Source organism: Trichechus manatus, unplaced genomic scaffold (assembly GCF_000243295.1).
Source record: "Trichechus manatus latirostris isolate Lorelei unplaced genomic scaffold, TriManLat1.0 scaffold00081, whole genome shotgun sequence".
Taxonomy (NCBI): Eukaryota; Metazoa; Chordata; class Mammalia; order Sirenia; family Trichechidae; genus Trichechus; species Trichechus manatus.
In genome coordinates this window covers 4,730,933-4,752,031 of record NW_004444017.1, presented here as the reverse complement: position 1 = coordinate 4,752,031, position 21,099 = coordinate 4,730,933, and the positions used below count along the sequence as shown (strand labels likewise).

At 46.4% G+C, this 21,099-nt stretch overlaps 1 protein-coding gene across 1 annotated transcript; it reads right to left on the bottom strand.

Moving 5' to 3' along the window:
• Nucleotides 1–1,952: 1,952 nt before the first annotated feature.
• Nucleotides 1,953–16,877, bottom strand: WNT5B (Wnt family member 5B). Its single transcript, XM_004381209.2, has 4 exons — nt 16,771–16,877; nt 15,304–15,551; nt 9,867–10,159; nt 1,953–3,638 (listed from the first exon to the last, which is right to left on the bottom strand). The coding sequence occupies exons 1-4, from the start codon at nt 16,848–16,850 to the stop codon at nt 3,180–3,182; spliced, it is 1,080 nt and encodes a 359-aa protein (XP_004381266.1). The 5' UTR covers nt 16,851–16,877; the 3' UTR covers nt 1,953–3,179.
• Nucleotides 16,878–21,099: the final 4,222 nt, after the last annotated feature.

The window sequence follows — 21,099 nt, the reverse complement described above, 5'->3', positions numbered from 1 at the left end:
GCTAGCTCTTAATGACTACAGACCTATAGACCCCCATCTACTCAAAGTGTAGTCTTGGACCACCAGCATAGGATGCCCTCAGGTCCTTGTTAAAAGTGCAGCTAGTCCCAGGCTGTACCCCAAACCAACCGAATAAAAGTTTCTGGTGTCAGAGGCCTAGGACTCTGCATTTTTACGAGGTTTAGAACCTTCTCAAGATTTGGAAGTCCTCCTCTCGAAAGCCAGGAGTTGGAGATCTGACTGCCACGTTCCCTTCCTGCTCTAATTTTCTATGATTCTCAGCAGCAGCTCGTTTCTTTTCGATTGGTTTCCATAATCTGCAGCCACATTCTTACAGCGTTACTTGTCACTTCACAGGCAACTCCCAGGACTCAACAAGCATGTGGCAATAACTTAACTCCATCCCAATCTATTTTTAAAATGATGCAAATGAACTAAACTAAGGAAATGAAATATTTCCTAAGCCTGCTTTGTCAGTGGATGGAAAAATCACGTTGGTATTTGAACAAATGACTTATTCCCCAGGCCAGAAAAAAAAAAAAGTATTTACTCCCCTCCTTGCCATAACTCTGAAGGAATATCTTGACATAGTAGGGATTATCCATCTCCCTTCATGAACATGGAAGTGACTTTCTGGGATTGTGGACAAGTCACTCCCAATTAATTTCCCAAGGTCTCTAAGGATGAATTGGATTTTAGCTCTCAAATACTTTGAGCACCTGATAGAAGGTAACTCTCTGGGTTCTAGAACAGTGATGCAGGAAAGAGCAATGACGTAAGGTAGTGTTTCAAAACCCTTACTATCGTGGTTGATCTGTGTGACTGGTTAGCTTATCAGAGGCTTAGCGAGGGTAACTAGCGCCCAGAGGCAATCTCTAAGCTTGCACCCCTCACCCCATCCCTCACCTCCCCCAATCCCCCGCCAGCCTCACCATCGGGGTGGGGGTTGGGTCGGGGGGGTGGTTATTCACTGGCTGGCTGGCATCATCTGGCACCCCTTTGGACTTGCACCTGGGGCAAATGCTCCCTCTAGCTCTCCCTCCATATGCCTTTGTAGCTTATTTGGTTAAATGCCAACCAATGAAGCCAAGGACGTGTTTTTGATCTTTTGCGGGTCAACTGGCTTTAATCATTTTCTTTCATGGCTACAACCTGGACCAGCCATCTTAAAAATGTTGACCAAAGGAATCTGGATAACAATGTGAATAACGGTTACTAGTAAAATCACCCGAGGTCTGACGTTCTTTGATGTCGAATCAGAAGGTTCCTCTTTAGGTACTGAGATACCAGTAGTATGTACGACTGCAGACATCCTCAGGCAGGATCTCTTTTAGATTGTTTTGCAGTACCATTTGCTTCTTATAACCCAAATTAATTCTGTAATTCCATTATTTCCCCAGAAATAAACTTTTCCAGAATAGAACTGGTATCTTTACGTGGTTCCTGGCTCACCTGCGGGCCTGTCACCCAGTGCAGCCTGGCTCAATGCCTCCGTCTCCCAATCCTTTTCCTCCCCTTCTAGGATAGTAACATCTCTCCTCCCTCCCTGAGCTTTGCCTCCTCTCTCTGCCAGCCCCAGATACTGGGGTCCAGAAGTGGAGGAGCTTGCAGAGGGCATTCCATTGCCTGTGCTTTACCAAGGACCCAGGAAGCACACCACCATTAACTTGGTAGCTGTAAAATGAAGGAAGAGGGGAAGAAAAGGAGGTAAATTGGGGTTTAAACTTAATCTCTGATTTTTTTGTTGTTGTCGTTCATAACAGTAATGTTGAGTCGATTCCGATTCTTGGCGACCCCATGTGTGTCAAGTAGAACTGTTCCATGGGTTTTTCAAGGCTGTGCCGTTTCAGAAACAGATCACCAGGCCTGTCTTCTGAAGCGCCTCTGGATGGGTTCGAACTGCCAACCTTTTGGCTAGTAGTCGAGTGCTTAACCATTTGCACCACCCACTTATTATTTAACTTTGTGCCAGGCCTTGGGGAGAGGGCTTCAATGTATTATCTTACTTAATTTTCATCATATTCTCCTGTCCCTCTCCCTAATCACCAGACTAGAACTCTAAAACGTCTCAATTTCCTTCTTCTCTTTCATACATGTACCATGTAGCAGGGCTCTAAGGGGCAGATAAAAAGTAAAAGGAGACTCATGAAAGATAATCATGTTCCAAATAAGGACAAGGAGAGAAGCCTCAGTGAAGGGTATTTAATGACATAGAGAAACTGTACATCTGGGGCAGAGATAAAGAGACCGAGCCAGGCCAGCTGCATCTGACCTAGCAACACATCCTGTTGGTTTGTGAGGCCTCCCTTGAAGGAGGAAGTGACAGCAGCAGCATCACAAGTTTCCTCTCCCTGTGTGGGAGGACAGTGCAATGTTCACTCAGTTCAGTTATGTACCTGGATTTCTGCAGCCCAGGCACAAATATTCAGTCCATGTCCTTCCTAAAACATCAGGTCAAATGACCCCCTTGCCCCTTGGTGCAGGGAACTTGTGGCAGGAGCTAGTGAAGTGTGGAAGAAGAAGACTTCTTGCTGGAAAGACAAGCCTGGGAGTCCAGGGAGGTGTGGATCCTCAGGTGTGGCCACCTGGTCAGAGATGACACCGGACTGCTCCTCATTTTGGGAAAGGAGCCATTGCTGTCACAGTGGATTATGCAAATATATACACGGGTGAAAGGGTAAGAAAGCACTGGGCCTCTTACTGAACCAGTTGGTATTCTGGCGCAAGACCCTGAAGACATCAAGGTCCAAACTGAGTTTCTGCCACCTTCCATGGGGTTTCTTGACCTAATGCCTGGGGTCATGCAGCAGTCACATACCCACCAAAGACTCCAGACTTCCAGACAAAATCATCTTCTCCGTCTAACCACCACCTCTCTCCTCAAGGCAATGATGGGTAGACAGTAAATATTTCCAAGTCCTTACAACCTGAGCGTCTCCACCAGAGGGAGAGAAAGAAGCCCTTCCCACCCACTGGGAGTCGAGAACCAGCAAAGTCCAGTCCTCAAAGATCTCCAGCGTCTCTTAAATAAACTTTTCCTTTCTGTTTTCTTCTTTTAATTATTTATCATCCATCTATTTATTTATACAAATATAAAATATATTTATATAGATTTATATAATATAGACTTTTGTGAGGCAGAGGAGAGGAGAGGGCCAGAAGAGAGGGGCCCTCTCCGGCTATTTACAGACATACTGGTCGACGATCTCGGTGCACTTTTTGCACTTGACGAAACAGCACCAGTGGAACTTGCAGTGGCAGCGCTCCACCTGGACACTCTTGAACTGGTCATAGCCCCGGCCGCAGCACATGAGCTCACAGCCATCCATGCCCTCCGAGGTCTTGTTGCAGAGGCGACCCTGGGTGCCTAGGGAGCCTGTGGTCTCGTTGCGCAGGCAGTAGTCAGGGCTGGGATCCACGTAGACCAGGTCCTCCGGCGTGGGCTGGTTGAAACGGCTGTTGACCAGCTCCAGCTTGCCTTTGCGGGTGATGCGCATGGCGGCAGCGCTGTCGTATTTCTCCTTCAGCTGGTCCCCCACCTTGCGGAACTCGGCCAGCTGGAGCCAGCAGGTCTTGAGGCTGCAGGACCCTGAAACGCCATGGCATTTGCAGGCTACGTCTGCCATCTTATACACAGCCTGAGGGAGAGATGGGAGGAAAGAGAAGGGGATAAGAAGGAGAATCCCTGATGGATGATGTGAAGAGAGTGGCCAGGGTAGCCATAGGCCAAGGACAGAAGAGGGGCTAATATGGGGAGGTGGAGGAGATAGTTTTTTAAAGTATACAAAGACTTTCCCAGAATCCTCTGTTACTTAGATTAAAAGCAGACAAAAGAAGCACCACATAGAAAGACGTTGGGGAGACAATGGAACATTGTCTTATCAGCTACAAGGGTAGCAGGTGGGGTACTTTCACCTTCTATGCTTCTTGAAATTTATTACGATAAATATCTGTCATTTTTACCATCTGGGGGAAGAAAAAAGACATTTCCATCCTGATCAAATTCTCAAACAAATGAAAACCAGCAAAATGTGCCCAGCTTTCACATAATATGGGGCACCAGTCAGAAAAAAAAACAGTCGGTTTGCAAGCCTGTAACAGAAGCTGATGGCATGGCCCTAGTTAGCCAAAAGCTCTCCCCTAATCCTGCCAAATCGCCTAAGAATTAAATGGTCCCTTTTTCTGTGTTGCCATTTGGTCACTAACTCCATAAGTTATCAGGAGCCATCCATAAACCACATCATATTTGTAAATAAGACCACTTTCCTCCACCCCCAGCACCCCCAGACCTCCCCTGTGTGAGGCCGTGAGGGCAGAGGAAGAAAGGTGAGACCATGGGCAATGGAAGAAGAGCAAGATGGTGGGCTTGCCTCCAGGGGCAATTCATTTGAAAAGAAATCCACCCACAACAACATGGAGTGGACCTGAACTTGGGTTATCCCAAATCAGAATTTAAAAAGCAGGTGTAGACCAGAAAGCAGCTTACAAAAGTGCTTTTCAATGAAAGCATACTGATGCATTGTGTGAAATAACCCTGGCAGCAGGCCCAGAAGTGCAGATGGCAGGATAAAAATGCAAGCCGGCTGCAGAACACTTCCTTATGCCACAGCTATTGTCACCAACTGAGTCAGGACTCTCTTTTCATGGGTTTCTCTTAGTTTTCTTTTCAAGAGCCCCCCGATCGCGTCTTTATTCAGCTCTATGCAGAGACCACTGCAGGTGCAAGAAATAGCTTACCCATCATCAGCTCATATTACTATTGACAAAACTCTTCCTGATTTTTTTTTCTGGTATGAAATTATTCTTGCTGTATTATGGTGGAGAAATTAAAGACTGAGAGAAGCTAAATAACATGTTTAGGGCCACCCAGAAGGGAGTCAGACTGACTATCTGCTTCTGCACTCCAATCTTGAAGCTTTAAAAAGGCTTAGGTAGAGAAGGAAGGAAGGCTCCTCCCCAAGGTTAAAGGCACCAGCACTTAGACTGGAAGCTCCAGGTACAAGGCATAAAGGAACTGACACCCCATTCTAACAGGCACTTCAAAGCCGGAGTCTGTAATTATCCTTCTGGCACAAATCCCCTGGGTCTGTGCTGAGGCCTGACATTCCGCTGGAAATGGTCCTTGGTTTAGAGAGGGATGGCAGGCATCTGGTGCTGCTGAAAGGAGGAAGCATTAACAGTCTAAAATTGTGTACCCTGCCGCTAAGTGACTAAGGGGACAGGATAAGCATCTCCAGTGGGAGTAAACACTTAGGGAGATTTGGGGAAGGAGAGTCAAAGCAAGAATCCATGGAATAAGGACAAGAATTTTAGCCAAACAAATCCAAGAGGAAGAGTTCCACAGACCCTCACTAGTGAGACATTCATTCCATCATTCCTCTAATATAAAGACATTGTAGAGATATTATTTGTATTTTTTTTTTTTTTTTTTGGCTATTTTATTATTGATAATATATATCCGCTCCTCTTGCAGACAGGGAGAGAATCCCAATTTTAGGCCCTTCCTGCTAACTTGATGAAGCCATAAAATGCTTTCTAAAAATCTTTTAGCTCTACATCTTGCCCCCTGGCAAAGCTCTAAGTTCTTCTTCCACTTCTTTCTAATGGTGCAACTGAGCTTGGCAACTGACAGGAATGTCACAAGGATTAGGGAGCTTTTATCTGGAAAATGCTTAGAAAACCTTGAGTGACTAAACAATACCAACCCACTGGTCTTGCTATCGGTATGTAAAATGGAGTTACTACAGACTCTTAAAGGCCAAGAGAAGTTTCTTGCAAAGCGTGATTTACTCTATGATCAAGACGTCAGATCCTAGATATTCTGCATTTAAAAAAAAAAGCAGATGTAAAGCACTCTTCCAGGTAATGTTCAATCTCTACCCCCTTTAGTCTTTCCTGGAGAACCTTCTGTGTAGGTGTGAGGAGGTGGGAGGTGAATACCTTTGGCCTCAGATGGTGACTGATGGCCAAGGCCTGTTCCTTGGAGAGAAGATAAAAAAATGAAGAGACAAGAATTCCCAACCTGGAGCAGACAGGGGCAAAGGGAGAGATAAAGGGCTATGGAAGAGGTGTGGAGACTGCAGGAAGGGAGAGCTGATGGAGACAGACAGAGGAAAACAGGGAAGGTGTGTAAGCAAGAAACAAGGCAGATGGAAGGGAAGGCGCTGCGAGATAAGGGCCCAGCACAAACAAACAAACAATTAAGGGCAATAAAATGAGGAGCCAGCAGAAGTGGGGTCAAGACTGTGACTGAAATGGGGAAGAACTATTGTCTCCTCTTCTCCAAAGAGCCCCAGATTAGGATGAATGGATGCCCAGTCACCTAGACATCTGCCACAATTCCACAAGGATAGCTCAGAGCAGAGACAGGAAACAAACAGCCTCTTGTGAATTTGACCTCTTACTAGGAGGCAATATGGGAACTTTTCTCTGCATATTCACAGGAAGCCACCCATGTAAAGCATAGTGAGGGCTGCAAAGAAGTCTATATTTCAATGTCTGCCCTCGGTATCCTAAAGCTAAAAGGAAAACGTAGAATAAGAGGTATCTGGAGAAAAGCATAACCTCTCCTGGAGTTCAGATGCTAGAGGGACTACTTACTACAGGGCTTTTAAGGAGTAGGTGGTATTTCAACTGGGATCTTGAAAAGTGGATAGAATTTGGGCATTCAGAGAATAAAGTGAAGCTCTTAACCCCTTTCACTAATCTCTTTCTACTCCTCAGGGTTAGATGCCCGAAGACTCAATACCAAAGACTCGGGGCTAACGGACTTCCAGATGGAGATGAAGCCCTGGGAGCCAGGAGTCCCAGAGGTCCCCTCAGAGTTGAAGGTCATCTGAGATGGCTGCAATCCCTCTGCTCTCTGCCCCGGCTTATACCATAACAACCACAGATCAGAGCAAACACCAGAACTCCTAACATCACCATAGATTAATGCCTCTGACCCCATATCTGGCTAAACAAAAGTAGCCTCTGGATATGGGGTATGTAAGGAAGACACTGGACAAATGATCAATTCTATATTTTACTTGATGTTGTACTGTTGATGATGCCAAGTTTACACAGGTGTACCTTGTGCTAACCAAAACCAAAAACCCGTTGCCGTTGAGTGGATTCCAACTCACAGCAACCCTATCAGACGGAGTAGAACTGCCCCATGGGGTTTCCAAGGCTATAATCTTTATGGAAGCAGACTGCTACATCTTCCTCCTGTGGAGTGGCTGGTGGGTTTGAACCACAACCTTTCGGTTAGCAGCCAAGCACTTAACCACTGCACCACCAGGGCTCCCGAACCGTGTGCTCCCAAGCCAATATTGCAAGATCCTGATTCATACACAGGACATTCCCAATTGCATTTATTTGATACGTGCCCTTATAAAACATGAGTTAATTTTTTTTTAATTTATATATAAACAATTTTTAGAAATATATCTATACCCTGTTACTGAATCACCAATGACCTACATTAAACTTCTGAACCTATTTCTTCTCATGAAACTGCCACTCTCTGTTAAAGGTGGTGGAAACAGCAGTGATGGTTTTACAACATGATGAATGTAATTAATATCACTGAATTGTACATATAAAAAATGTTGACATGGCAAATGTTTTGTTATATACATACATATTCACCATAATTATTTAAAAAACCCATTAGTTCTCATTTTTTAATTAATTCTTTGGTCTTGCTATAACACCTAGCCTGGGCTACAGAGCCAGCTGGCTTAACACAGTCCTGCGTGTGGACAATACTCCAAGAAAGAAGTCTGTTTTGTTTCCTGAGAAGTCTGTGGTCTGCTGGCCCTTTGCCAGGAGAAGGAAAGTCCCACCAACTAGCACTCAGACCTCAGAACTTTCTAAGGGGAAACCTGGATGCACACCCACCCTCCTCTCCAGTCCCTCTCATCACTGGATACACTGAACCAGTAAAAGGCAGGGCTTCCTGCAGCAGGCCCGCAAGTATCCTGTGGCAGACTCTGACTATGGTGGGGGCAGCAAAGAAGAGGCCAGAGCATGTGTTCAGGTGAGGCCCTCATGAACAAGGTGCAGGCAGAGAAGAAATACACTCTCCAGCATACCATAAAGGGAAACCTAAAGCTGATGCCTTACGTTCTGCATAAAATGAAAAAACAAAATAAAACATAGTTGCTGTCAAGTCGATTCTGACTCATGATGACTCCATAAGGTTTTCAATGGCTGATTTTTTGGAAGCAGATCACCAGGCCTTTCTTCTGAGGTGCCTGCGGGTAGACTCCAACCTCCAACCTTTCGGTTAGCATCTGAGCATGTTAATCTTTTATACTCCTGTGTTCTGCATATACAATAAACCAAACTTACCTCAAAACCTATATTTTAGTTTCTACTGAAATTGAGGCTCAGAAGGCAGTGTCACATCTTACACGGGACTGGTAAGATGTTTGCTTGAGCTTAAAAAGATGGATGTCTCCAATATAGGGGAAGTCAGCACAACTGGACTACACCAAAAGCTAAGAAGTTTCCTGAACACAACCAAACACTTTGAGGGACAAAGTAGCAGGGACTGGGGTCTGGGGACCATGGTTTTCGGGGGATATCTAGGTCAATTGGCATAACAAAGTTTATTAAGAAAATGTCCTACATCCCACTTTGTTGAGTGGCATCTGGAGTCTTAAAAGCTTGCGAGCAGCCATCTAAAATGCATCAATTGGTCCCAACCCACCCAGAGCAAAGGAAAATGAAGAATACCAAAGACACAAGGAAAATATTAGCCCAAGAGACAAAAGGGCCACATAAACCAGAGACTCCATCAGTCTGAGACCAGAAGAACTAGATGGTGCCCAGCTACCACCAATGACTGCCCTGACAGGGAACACAACAGAGAGTCCCTGACGGAGCAGGAGAAAAGTAGGGTGCAGAACTCAAATTCTAGTAAAAAGACCACACTTAATGGTCTGACTGAGACTGGAGGAACCCTCGAAGACATGGACCCTGGACGCTCTGTTAACCCAGAACTAAAATCATTCCCGAAGCCAACTCTTCAGACAAAGATTAGACTGGACTATAAAACATAAAATAATACTCGTGAAGAGTGTGCTTCTTAGTTCAAGCAGATACACGAGACTAAATGGGAAGCTCCTGTCCGAAGGCAGGATGAGAAGGCAGAAATGGACAGGAGCTGGTTGGATGGACATGGGAAAGCTGGGGTGGAAAAGGGGAGTGTGCTGTCACATTATAGGGATTGCAACTACTGTCACATAACAGCATGTGTATAAATTTTTGTATGAGAAATTAACTTGAGCTGTAAACTTCCACCTAAAGCACAAAAAAAAATAAAGTGTCTCAGATTCCCACTGATGTGAAAAACTCCTAGCCTAGAAGTGTGTTTATCATTAGTACTTGAATGGGCTTTTTGACTGGGTTTCTGGATATGTGTGATAGCAGCTCTTAAAAGTCAGCTCTGGTTTTTACCTGAGCCTTTCTTTAACAAATCATAAACCCTAGACGAAGTTTAACAGCCTAAATTTCCAATCGTCTTATTTGTTCAAATTACAAAGCGGGGAATGTCAAGACAAGACCTCTACTCCACATGTCTGGAATTCCAATCCAAACATTCCATCCAAATTCTACAGGGATAGATGTCCTGTGTAGACTCCGAGTAATAAATCAGGTTTAAAAAATAACAATCACCTGCGTCCACTGAGAAATGAGGCATTTGGAGATGGATTAGCTCAGTACGTGGGCATCTAGGTCACTAATTGTACGTAAGAAGCTCCATGGTCAGATTAACCCCCTTCCTTGGTGGCCAGGCCACAAGCACACAGCTCAGCGCAGGAGCAGCCTAATTGTCCCACAGCGTGTGTGGAGGTGAGGGGTGAGGTCCATCTTACCCTCCGGCCTGCCTCGTTGTTCTGCAGGTTCATAAGCACTCGTCCTTGCTCCTCTGATCCCTTGGCAAAGTTCTTCTCCCGCTCCCGGGCATCCACAAACTCCTTAGCAAAGCGGTAGCCGTACTCCACATTGTCCCCACAGCCACCCCACAGCCAGTCCCGGGGCAGATCCTTGGGCCGCGCTGTCCGGCTGCAGCCGCATGTAGATAGCTCCCCCTCGCGGCAAGCCCGACTGATGGCATTGACCACCCCCGCGGCACTCACTGCATAGGTGAAGGCGGTCTCTCGGCTACCTGCAGGAGAAACAAGAGAGGTGGTGAAGCAGGTCAACTCTCTGCTTCTGGCCAGGCCCTTCCTTCTCTCTGCCTCCTCCCAACCTTTACACCACAGCCTCTGCCATCGGCTGCCAGTGATGGGAAACAATGTCAGGAGGAAGCGCCTTCCATTTTCCATGGCTCTAATGTTTAGACACTTCTCTTTATAATGAGCTGGAATTTGCCTGCTAGTTACTTCTGCCTGTTGGCTCTAGCTCTGCCCTTTGAGACCACCAGAATAGAATAAGTCCCCCCAGTCCTGGCCCACACTAAGATCCATTCCAGAGAAGTTTCCGTGACCAGTGATCCCTAGGAGGTAGACCTAAATGGAGGGGAGAGTGGGCATTAAAGAATTTATGGAACATATGGGACCAAAAGAATGAGATTGAGTCAAGAAATAACGGGAACAATAGTAGGACTCTATCCTAAGCAAAAATTTCTTCCTCCCAGATGCAATTTTTCGCCATTCTATGAGCCACACATCTCTCTTTTTTTGCTACCATTATCTAGCTAGACAGAAGCAGAGATCAGGAGTAGAAAGTAAACTAGAAGTACAATGTCCAAAGTAACCGAAGCTGTCGTCATCTCTCTTCCATAGGGTCCACACTGTCCCCTAACTTGAGAGCACTGGGGGATCACATCAATGGTACCTATAATTTCAGATACTCAGCTTGGTCCCTGTAAATATCCAGATATTTTTCCGGTAGAAAATCTGAACTATGTTCCTTTTCATTGCTGCAGTGAATCACTTAAAACTCATAGGATATATAGTCTACTTTAGTAAAAATGTGTTGTTTTTTTTAAAATAATATTCATTAGTCATCCGATGAATGCAAATCAAAACCACAATGAGATACCACTTCACACCCACTAGGATGTCTGTAATCCAAAGACAGATACCAACAAGTTGGTGAGAATGTGGAGAAACTGGAACCCTCACAGACTGCTGTTGGGAATGTAAAATGATCCAGCTGCTTTAGACAACAGTCTGGCAGTTCCTCAAAAGGTTACACACAAAGTTGCCATATGACCCAGCAATTCTATTCCTAGGCATACACCCAAGATAAATGAAAATATACATCCACACAACAACTTGGACACAATGCTCATAACAGCATTATTCATAATAGCCAAGAAGTGGAAATAACCCAAATGTCCAACAACTTACGAATGGGTTAAACAAAACATGGTATGTCATACAATGGGATATTACTTGGCCATAAAAAGGAAATGAAGCACTGATAAATATTACAACATGGATGAACCTTGAAAATATTTTGCTAAGAGCAAGAAGCCAGACACAAAAGGCCTCATATTGTATGATTCTGTGATATGAAATGTTCAGAATAGGCAAATTCATAGAGACAGAAAGTAGACATAGTGGTTGCCAGGGACTAGGGCAAGGGAGGAACGGGGAGTGACTGCTAACGGGTATGAGGTTTCCTTCTGGGGTAATGAAAATGTTCTAGAATTAGATGGTGGTGATAGTTGCACAACTTCGTGAATATACGGAAAACCACTTAGCTGTACACTTTAAAAAGGTGCATTGTATGGTACGTGAGTTACATCTCAATAAAGCTGTTATAAAAAATAATACTCGTATGGACTCAGATATGAGGAAAGGGAGTGGTTCTTAGCAGAATACTACAATTCAGTCCTGATCTTAGAGATTAAGCCAGATAGAATCATTAGCTTTCCGTTTCCTCCTCTCCTGAGTCTCCATGGTCGGAGTTGGCATCCCATAGTCCTGTCTTGGCAGGTGGAGAGGGAAGCAGTCTGCAATCAACTAATAGGTCTAGAGTGACCTTCTGCCTTGGCCTATTTCTTGATTATCTAGGCAGGACACAGTAAAGTTTGCAACCAGACGACACTGGGTGAGTCAGTTTTTCTCAATTAACCAGGAGTCAGCTTCTGGTCAGTTGTGGAATAGGAGCAGCCCAAGAAAAACTCAGATGATGGCAGGAAGTTACATTCATGATTCTGCCATCAGGATTGACATTTGAGTCAGTACCCAACTACACCCAGAGACCAGGGAGTGGTCGGGGGAACCAGACTATGAGAATGAGCACCCCGGATGGTAAGATGGCCAAAGAGGCTCTGAGGGAAGAGGGTCTGGGCCCCACTTTAAGGGAGTCATCCCTGAGAAGTCTTCCTAAAATGCAGCCTCAACCCCCTGACATGGCATCCTGGAGCAAGAACAGCATTTGAAGCTACAGCCCAGATTTACATTCCATCCACTGTAAGCATTCTTTTTACAACATTCTTCAGAGAAGCTGGCTAGGTTTTCAAGGCAACTCGTTCCATCTTTTTTTATATTTTTGGACTCTAATCACCAGAATGCTCTTTCTCATATTAAGCTGAAACATGCCTCCCTGTAACTTCTGCCTGCTGGAGCTACACTGTCGACTCCCTTCTCCATTTGACAGTCCTTCAGTGTTTGACAACAACTAATACGCCTTCTATGTTTCCACTTTTCTGAGCTGCATATGTCTGATCGCATCTACCATTCTTTAGCAAACACGCTTTTCAGAGCTGAATCACCCCTCTCTGAACTGGCCCCAGGTTCTCAACATGCCTTGTAAAATAATGTGCCTGCAGCTGAACGTAATACACCAGACATGATGTGCTCTGACAGTTCCAGCCCATCGTGATGGCCTGGGATCCTGATCTGTCCTCCGGTGTATTAACTGTCTCACATAGTCACTTGCTCTGCCTCTTTGGGTCGGGGGAATCACTATGCCCTGAGCGTGCGTAGCTCTGCCTGGATATAGCATTTGGGTCCTCTGGTAAGCCCAGGGTACTAGTAAATTTTTTTTTTAAATTCATTGGTACTAGTAAAGGTACTTGTGCTACCTTTAGCAAGCAAGAGATAACCAGGGCCTTCAGAACGGATAAACAACGTGGGGAGCTTATCTTTATGTGAAACAATTCAGAGTTGAAACTGAAACCATCTCAAGGATAAAAGCTAATAAATGAGCAGCTATGGAGCCCTAGAGAGGCCCTGCGTCTCCCTCCACAAGGAGTACGAGGAGACAGTACAACAATATCATGCCCTCTCCATTCCTGGCACTACAACTACCAGGAAGGTGCCTCCATGCTCCCCTGGGCAGAAGCTCCCTGTAGTGCCAATGGCTTCCTCCAAACTGCTCTGCTGCCCCCTGGTGGCTGACTTTTGCAGCCTCTTCAAGGAGAAAAGGAGTCTTTTGGGAGTCATATACAAGACAGCAGTGAGAAGACTCACCAGGAGCTACTCTGGGCCCAGGGGGAGGGTTGGAGAGCAGCTTCCCAGGTAGCATAAGCCTGCAGGGAAGTTAATAAAAAAGGAGTGGTAAAAATAAGGCAAATATATGGTTTCCATTTTGTAACAGAATAGGATACAGAGAGACTGACATGGTCTGCTTTCACAAGTCACTCCACATACAAATCTGAACCCAGCGGAGAAGTATCTATTCTTGCCAACCTTGTTCTTTCCTAAGGAAAAACCTTGCTTTTTGGCCTTTTCTCAAACAAGATAACACATGAAAAGGTTCCAGCCAATGTCAGGCATACATTAAAAACCAGTTGTCATCCAGTAGACTCCAACTCATGGTTACTCCATGTGTGTCAGAGTAGAACTGTGCTCCATAGGGTTTTCAGTGGCTGATTTTTTTCAGAAGTAGATTGCCAGACCTTTCTTCTGAGGTGCCTCTGGGTGGACTCAACCTCCAACCTTTTGGTTAGTAGCCAAGTGTGTTAACGATTTGCACCACCCAGGGACTCTCAGGCAGATATTAGGTTCAGAATAAAGATCAGTCCCTCCTGAATCCATCAGAGACCGCCCTCTCTCTACACCTGGGTCATCCTCGCTTTCTTACCCAAAACAGGGCAGGGGAATACGATTAGGACTTTCATACAGAAGAAGGAACAAATACCAAGTGGATTTAAGAAGACTTTAGATAAATTATGAACAATCCCACTTAAGCCCCATGTTCATTCTTTTGGGAAAGTGGCCCAATAAGGCTGTCATAGGAACTCATGCTCTTTTATGCACTTTGAGTTGATACTGAAGGAAGCAAGAGAGCAACAAGGTTCAAAGTGTACTTTCCTCCCTGTCCTTATTTCTCAATATGGGGTGGGGGAGGTAGGGGAAAGACGTCTAGAATAATGGCAAAGAGTAGGGTGGGAGGGGGAAGGGACTTTTAAGTATTCTTCATAATGAGGAGCACAGAACCTCTAACTCCCTTTCATGCTAAAATCACTCTTTGGGGAAGCCCCAGCCTCAGGTAACTCCTGAATGTTGCCTTTTCAGGGGAAGCTGATCTGGAAGAATGTGAGACAGGACGAACACAGTGCTCTAACACCTTCCTTTTATGGCCCTGCGGATAAGCCCCAGTAGAATAGGGCCGGATTTCTCAATTTCTTGCCAGGGAGGGGAGGACTGCATTTCAAAAGGACCTAAAACAATTAGACCCCAGATCACACTTCCATCTAAGCAATAGGGTAGCCAAAGAATCCTAGACCAGCAGTGGGAGAGGGAAGGACAGGAATCCAGGAAGGGAGGGCCCTCTCATCTTTCTTCTTTAGTCTGCCCCCTTCCCCCACTTTCGCACACAACCCCTTTCAAATGAAAAAGCCAGGACTGGATCTGGGTCGGGTTAATGACAGCTATCATCAATTTGGCCTAAAGTTTTGCTCTCTCTCAAGGGTCCAAGTGAAAGAGGCAAAAAACCTTACAGACATTCAGGGTTGTGATTTTCGGTTCTCCAGCCAAGGCTCTAAAAGAAGGCCCTTGTTGTACTAAGAGACAAAGGGCAGTGGTGGTGGGCGGGTTTCCTAATCCACTAACTCAACTCAGATGTTCTGACCTCTTCCCAGAGTGAGTCACAGACAGCCTGACCCAGGGCGAAGCTGGAAGACAGAGGGCTGGAGGAACACCAAGATGTGTGGTTAATACATTACCGGAGACACCTCTTTTTTTGTGTGTCCCTCTCTCTCGTCTTGCCCACTGCTTCCAAGCCTGTCAGAGGAATGCATGCTCTTTTATGCACTTTTAGTTGACACTGTGCCAATCCTGACAGAGCTTAATTACCCCCAGGCAAGACCAGCACAGTTCCTTCTGCCAAGCCATGTTCTGGTAGCCTTACCTATTTGCATGACTCTTCCAAAGACAGACGTGTTGTCCACGGTGCTGCAGTTCCACCGCCTCTGCCGAAATTGGTACTGGCACTCCTTGATACCCGTCTTGGCTCCCTCCCCTATGTAGGCCATGTGCTCCTGGTACAATTGGCACAGCTTTCTCTGGCCAGGGGAAAGTCCAGGAAGCTGACTACACACAGGCTGGGCACCAATGATGAACATCTCGGGTCTCTGCACCGGGTTCATAGCTAGTGACCTACCACAGTGATCCAGAGAGGGAGAAAAAGGCCAAGGAGTGAGCAGCAGGAAGTCATTCATGCCACACATTTATCAAGTGCTTTCTGTGTCCAAGGCTTGGGAAGGAAAATTAGTAAGACAGAGTGCCTGCCTTCAAAGGGCACCGTAGGGACATCGAGGCATGAACACATATGACGTGTGAGATGCCAAGAGCTTAAGGCGGACTTGAGCTTCTGGATCCATAGTGATCAGACAGGGAAAGATCTTACAGCTGGGGAGAAAAGGAAAGCTTTTATGAGGAGATGGCCAGAGTTTGAACTGGGTCTTGAAGGATGGAGGGGGCAAGTGGAGAAGCAGACAGGGAGAGCAGGCTATTGATTTGAGGCAGAGGGCAAAAAGCGCCAAGCCTCAACAGGAGGCACACGACTTATTCAAGGAGCAGGAGGAATTCTGTTTAGCCCAAGTGCAGGATATGTGATAGAAAGCAATAAATTCCTTTAAACAGAAATCCCCCTATGCCTTTAAAATAGAGTCCAATTTACATATATCACAATATATTCTAAATGTTTTCACTTCCATATCTCACTCCACACATCTCCACACCCACTCTGTCTGCTCAGGGTATCTCCCATTTGCTCCTCATCTACCAGATGTAATAAAGTCTTAAGGTAGACAAGATGGCTATAGATCTGCCATCTGACTAAAAATGTGAGCGGGGCACAGACTATGCAAAATAGATGGTGATCGCCTGCCACTTCCATGTTGACTTGACAATGACAAAAGTTTTAAAAACATGAAAGAAAGCCACACATGATCTGCAAATCTCTCATCTGGTCTTCAGACTTTTAAAACAGGCATTCTACTCTCCCTGCCCCACTCCCTTCCCCCCGCCTCAAAAAAAAAAAAGGTATCAATATTCTTATCGATCCAATAGCAACAGGAGAGCTATTTCTAAAAATCCACGGGGATGGGGGAAAGTCCAGGAAAGGGGAACTGAGAATAGAATCAGAAAAAAAGTCAAATGAACTCCTAGTCCTTTATGTTTGGTGGTATCCCTTACTCCTGGGAGCTTGAGAGAGAAAAAGAGCTCTCTCCTTTCCTGGGATAAAAAAGGGCCCTTAGTATTCCTAGAAATAAAGGAATGATCACAACAGATGGTGACCTTTTTCCAGATCTCAATTATCAAAACAGGGAGGCCTTAGGTTGGAGACATAGGACTTGAGCTGCCTCTCACTCACCACCAGGAGTTGGCTTCTGCGAGAAGCTGCGCCCAGCTGGAGAGCAGAGCAGCCGTGAAGAGCAGCCGCAGGGCAGGCATGGTCGGCCTCACCCCTCTCCAGTGCCCTGGGAAGTCCCCGAGGACCGACAGCTTCCAAGACGGGGCTCCCTGGAGAAAGCAGAAATGAAGGGAGAATCAGTGTGGAAATACAACAGATAAGAGAAGACTAGGAAAGAGGGGTGGGGTAGGGGGAAGTAAAAAGAATGAGCTCTGGGGTGGATCTGAAGTCAAGTTCTGGTACCTGCAATGGAATCCAGCCTCCTTCCAATCTCCTAGTGCTTATCTTCTCACCATAGACTTTTTATGCCTCTTACCCAAAGCTGTGGGCACCCTTCTCAGGAGCCAGTCCCAAGGGAAACAATGAGATGAGAAACCAGAAAAAAGAAACGAAAGCAAATCATCTCAAGAGCAGAGTGTGTTCTGTGCAGTATTTAGGAAGATGCTTTGGTTGTTGCAAAGCACACCTGTCCTTCTTCTAGAACATCCAAAGAAACGAGGAGGACCATCTCATCCACCCCTCCATTTACTGCTTACTCCAGTCCAGAGATTACTTCTCTGATATCAGGCTGTCCTTTGTGGTAAATTAGATTTCTCTACACACAAATACGAGTCTTCCCTTTCAATCCTTACCGTTCCCACTCTCACCAAGTTTTCTAAATCCCAACCTTGTTTATCTTTTGCTAAACAAGAGATAATAGCAGTAGTAACAAAACAAGGGCTTTTCACTTTTGCAAGGCAATTTCTCTGAGAAATGTGAAAGCCATACGGGGAACTGCCGGTCCCTAAAGCTTTAGGAGCTGAGGCGGTGCCTTCCTAGGTGGCCCGGTCCCCTCCTGTGCACTCTGTGGTCCTCTTGGGCCACCACGAACACCCTTCCCAGCAGCACACAGAGCAGCAGTGGGGACATGGCCAGCTCCTGGTCCACATCTCTTGCAAAAAACCTCCGCGCTATGGACACATCTTCCAGAAGCAACAACCCCTCCCTAGCAGCATGAGAGCTTCCCACATGTTTGCCTTTCACTTTTTGGAACTAATGTCTGTGCTCCCAAAAGACACCTTTCCTTGAGCCCTTGAAAAACATACGGCAAGTCCATGCTTGTGGACTGTAGAGCAAGGCTATAAACATATGCTCCCCTCTACTCACACCCACCTCGTTTCTCCCTTAGCATCCATCTAGGGCGTGACCCCACATCTGCAATGAGGTTCTTCCCACGACCCCTTAACACCTCCAGCTTTACACACGCAAACACTCCCACAGGCACACGCGCGCTGAGCCGCCCCCACCCCCAGCTCACCATGCCGGTCCCGCAGTTCTGGGTCTCCAGGCTCTCCGGGAGGGGGCGGCAGGTGCTTTGGGTCATAAGCCTAGGAAATCTGTTTGTCCTGGAGCCACCAAGAGAGGAAGGTGGCCTGAGCAGGATCCAGGGAAGCTGGGACACAGCCTTTTCCCCACCCCCTTTTGGTTTTTCTTCTCCAGGTCTCAGCTGGGGCGGGGGCACCAACAGGCAGGTGTGTGGGGCCAGCAGGGGGCAGATCAAAGAAGAAACTTGCTCCTTCCCCTTTGTCATGCAGAGCCAGCTCGGAAATGATCCGGCCTCTATCCCAGGCCAACTAACAGCTCCCCACAACCTACTTTCCTACAGACCTCTCCTCCTCTAAAGGATGCCCCCTCCCCCTTGACCCTCTACCCCCCATAAATCCTCCCCCATCCCTCAGGGCAGGAGGTCTGTGAATGCACCGACTGGAACCAAGAGAGATGGAGCAGAGATAGGGCTGGCACCAGAAGCTAATGGCTTTATGGAGGGGAGGGAACCAGGTCCAGAGTAGTGAAGACGAGAGAAAAGCTTCAAAGAGCTTCCTTGTCCAAACATCCTCAACTCCACCTACCAGGCCTTCGTGAGGACTGAAGAGTCTGAGCTGCCCCTATTCCCTTTAGGTCTCCTCCCTTCTGCTTCTCCACCGCCCCTCTCCCTTACCTCACCCTCCTGACGCACATCCCCATCCCCACTACCATGCCTCACGCAAACACCCTACTCCCTGGCCAACATACATCCTCACACATTGCCACCGCCAGATAGCTGAGTTCTTTCTCCCAAATGGTGACACTTTTTATCCCCTTGCTGCCGCCCTCACACCAATGTCTCTCACCTCTGTCACATCCTTTCATCAGACTCCTGTTAAATCTTTCTGCTCCTGCAAGTCCTAGGTCCAAGCGAGGCCACATTGGGGGGCTGCCATTTCCAAGCCAAGGACAGGAGTCAGTGCCTGCTAGTGGTCACTGTGGCTTTGACTCCCCAGTGACAAGCCGACAGGCGGGCTAAGGCCAAACTCACCAAGAGCTGCTAATCCTGCCCCTCCTCTCCTTATAAACATAAACTGAGACAGGAATCACTCCCAGCAATTGTTCCCACCACCTTATTGTTTCCACCAAACTCTCCGCCCATTAGAATTTAAAAGAAAGAAAGAAACAAAAAGGCTCTAGCATATGTGACTTCTTTCTCTGCTTCCAGATGTGTGGTACCTGAAAGTGGACGCTCCCCCTCAACAACTCCTTCATCTTTCTCTCTGCTGCCCTCTCACCTGGCAGACAGATGCGAGCCTCCCCTGTGAGTGGGAACAGAGCCTGAAGCTGGGCAGCTGTTTGCCCTCTTGTACATTCTTCGCTTTCCTTGCGCGGCGGTGGGAGGAGAAAGGAGCTCGGAGAAAGGTTGCCAAAGAGGTGAATGTTAGCAATTGGTTTAATTAGTGTGGGCAGCGTGGGAGCTTCTTACCTCAACCCAACTGAGGAGGAAGGAAGCGGTGTGGGGAGTGATGGTTTAGTCTTGATGAGCGAAACTCATCGAAAGCCTCACTTGTGGGTCACTAGTGAGTTTTAGAGCAGGACTCAACCAGGGGAGGCTCTCCTTTGTGTAGAAGGAAAGATCTAGTAAATACTCAAAAGGTAGGGAGAGAGAATTCCATTGCAATAGCTACAGATTTCCTCAGAGAACTAAACAGTTTCCCTTCCTAAGAGAGGCAACTGTCATTTCAAATATACCTAACACAATATTGAAGTAGGAGGGAATCCAGGGTCTCTATTCTCTAATAGTAACTGGGAGTGGCAGGGTGGGGAGGAGGGGAGGAAGGGAGGATATTGTGGCGGAGAGGGCGAAGATACAAAATCCTCAATCAAGACCCTTCCAGAGAACCCAAATGAGCTAGTTAGACATCTGCTCTGCCCTACTTCTTCATTCATTTATTCATTCACTCAAAAAATGCATTCATCAAATATGCATTGAGTGCCTATTATGTGCCAGGTTCTTTTCTAAGTGCCAGGAATATGGCAGTGAACAAATAAATGCATACTATGTTAAAAACCAAAACCAAACCCACGGCCTTCTATTCCATTCTGACTCATGGTGGTAGAATTGCCCCCATAGGGTTTCCAAGGCTATATATCTTTATGGAAGCAGACTGCCACATCTTTCTCCCTTTGAGCGGCTGGTGGGTTCAAACCACCAACCTTTAGGTTAGCAGCCGAGTGCTTTAACCACTGTGTCACCAGGGCTCCTCATACTATGTTAGGTCCTGTGAATACTATGAGGAAAAATAAGGCAGGGAGAAGAATAGAGAATGATAAAAAGTGATGGTTTACATTATATAAGGTTCTTGAGGAAGGCCATTCTCTGAATATCTGGCCACCCCTCTCCAAACCACCATGTAGATAGGATGGTAGCAGGGGTGTAACCCTGCTACATAGCCAGAACCCCTCTGTACTGAGATCGCATCACCCCATTTTATGATCACAATCATCCCGTCAGGTTGAGTCAACTCCGATTCATGGCGACCCCATGTGTGTCAGAGTAGAACTGCTCCATAGGGCTTTCAGTGGCTGATTTTTTTAGAACTAGATTGCCAGGCCTGACGGACCAAATTACTGGGCTGAGGGCTGTGGGAACCATGGTCTTGGGGAACATCTATCTCAACTGGCATAACATAGTTTATAAAGAAAATGTTCTACATCCTACTTTGGTGAGTAGCATCTGGGGTCTTAAAAGCTTGTGAGCAGCTGTCTAAGATACTCCACTGGTCTCACCCCATCTAGAGCAAGGGAGAATGAAGCAAACCAAAGACAAAAGGGAAAGATTAGTCCAAGGGACTAATGGACCACAACCACCACAGCCTCCACCAGATTGAGTCAAGCAAAACTAGATGGTGCCTGGCTACCACCACCGACTGCTCTGACAGGGATCACAATAGAGGGTACTGGACAGAGCTGGAGAAAAATGTAGAACAAAATTCTAACTCA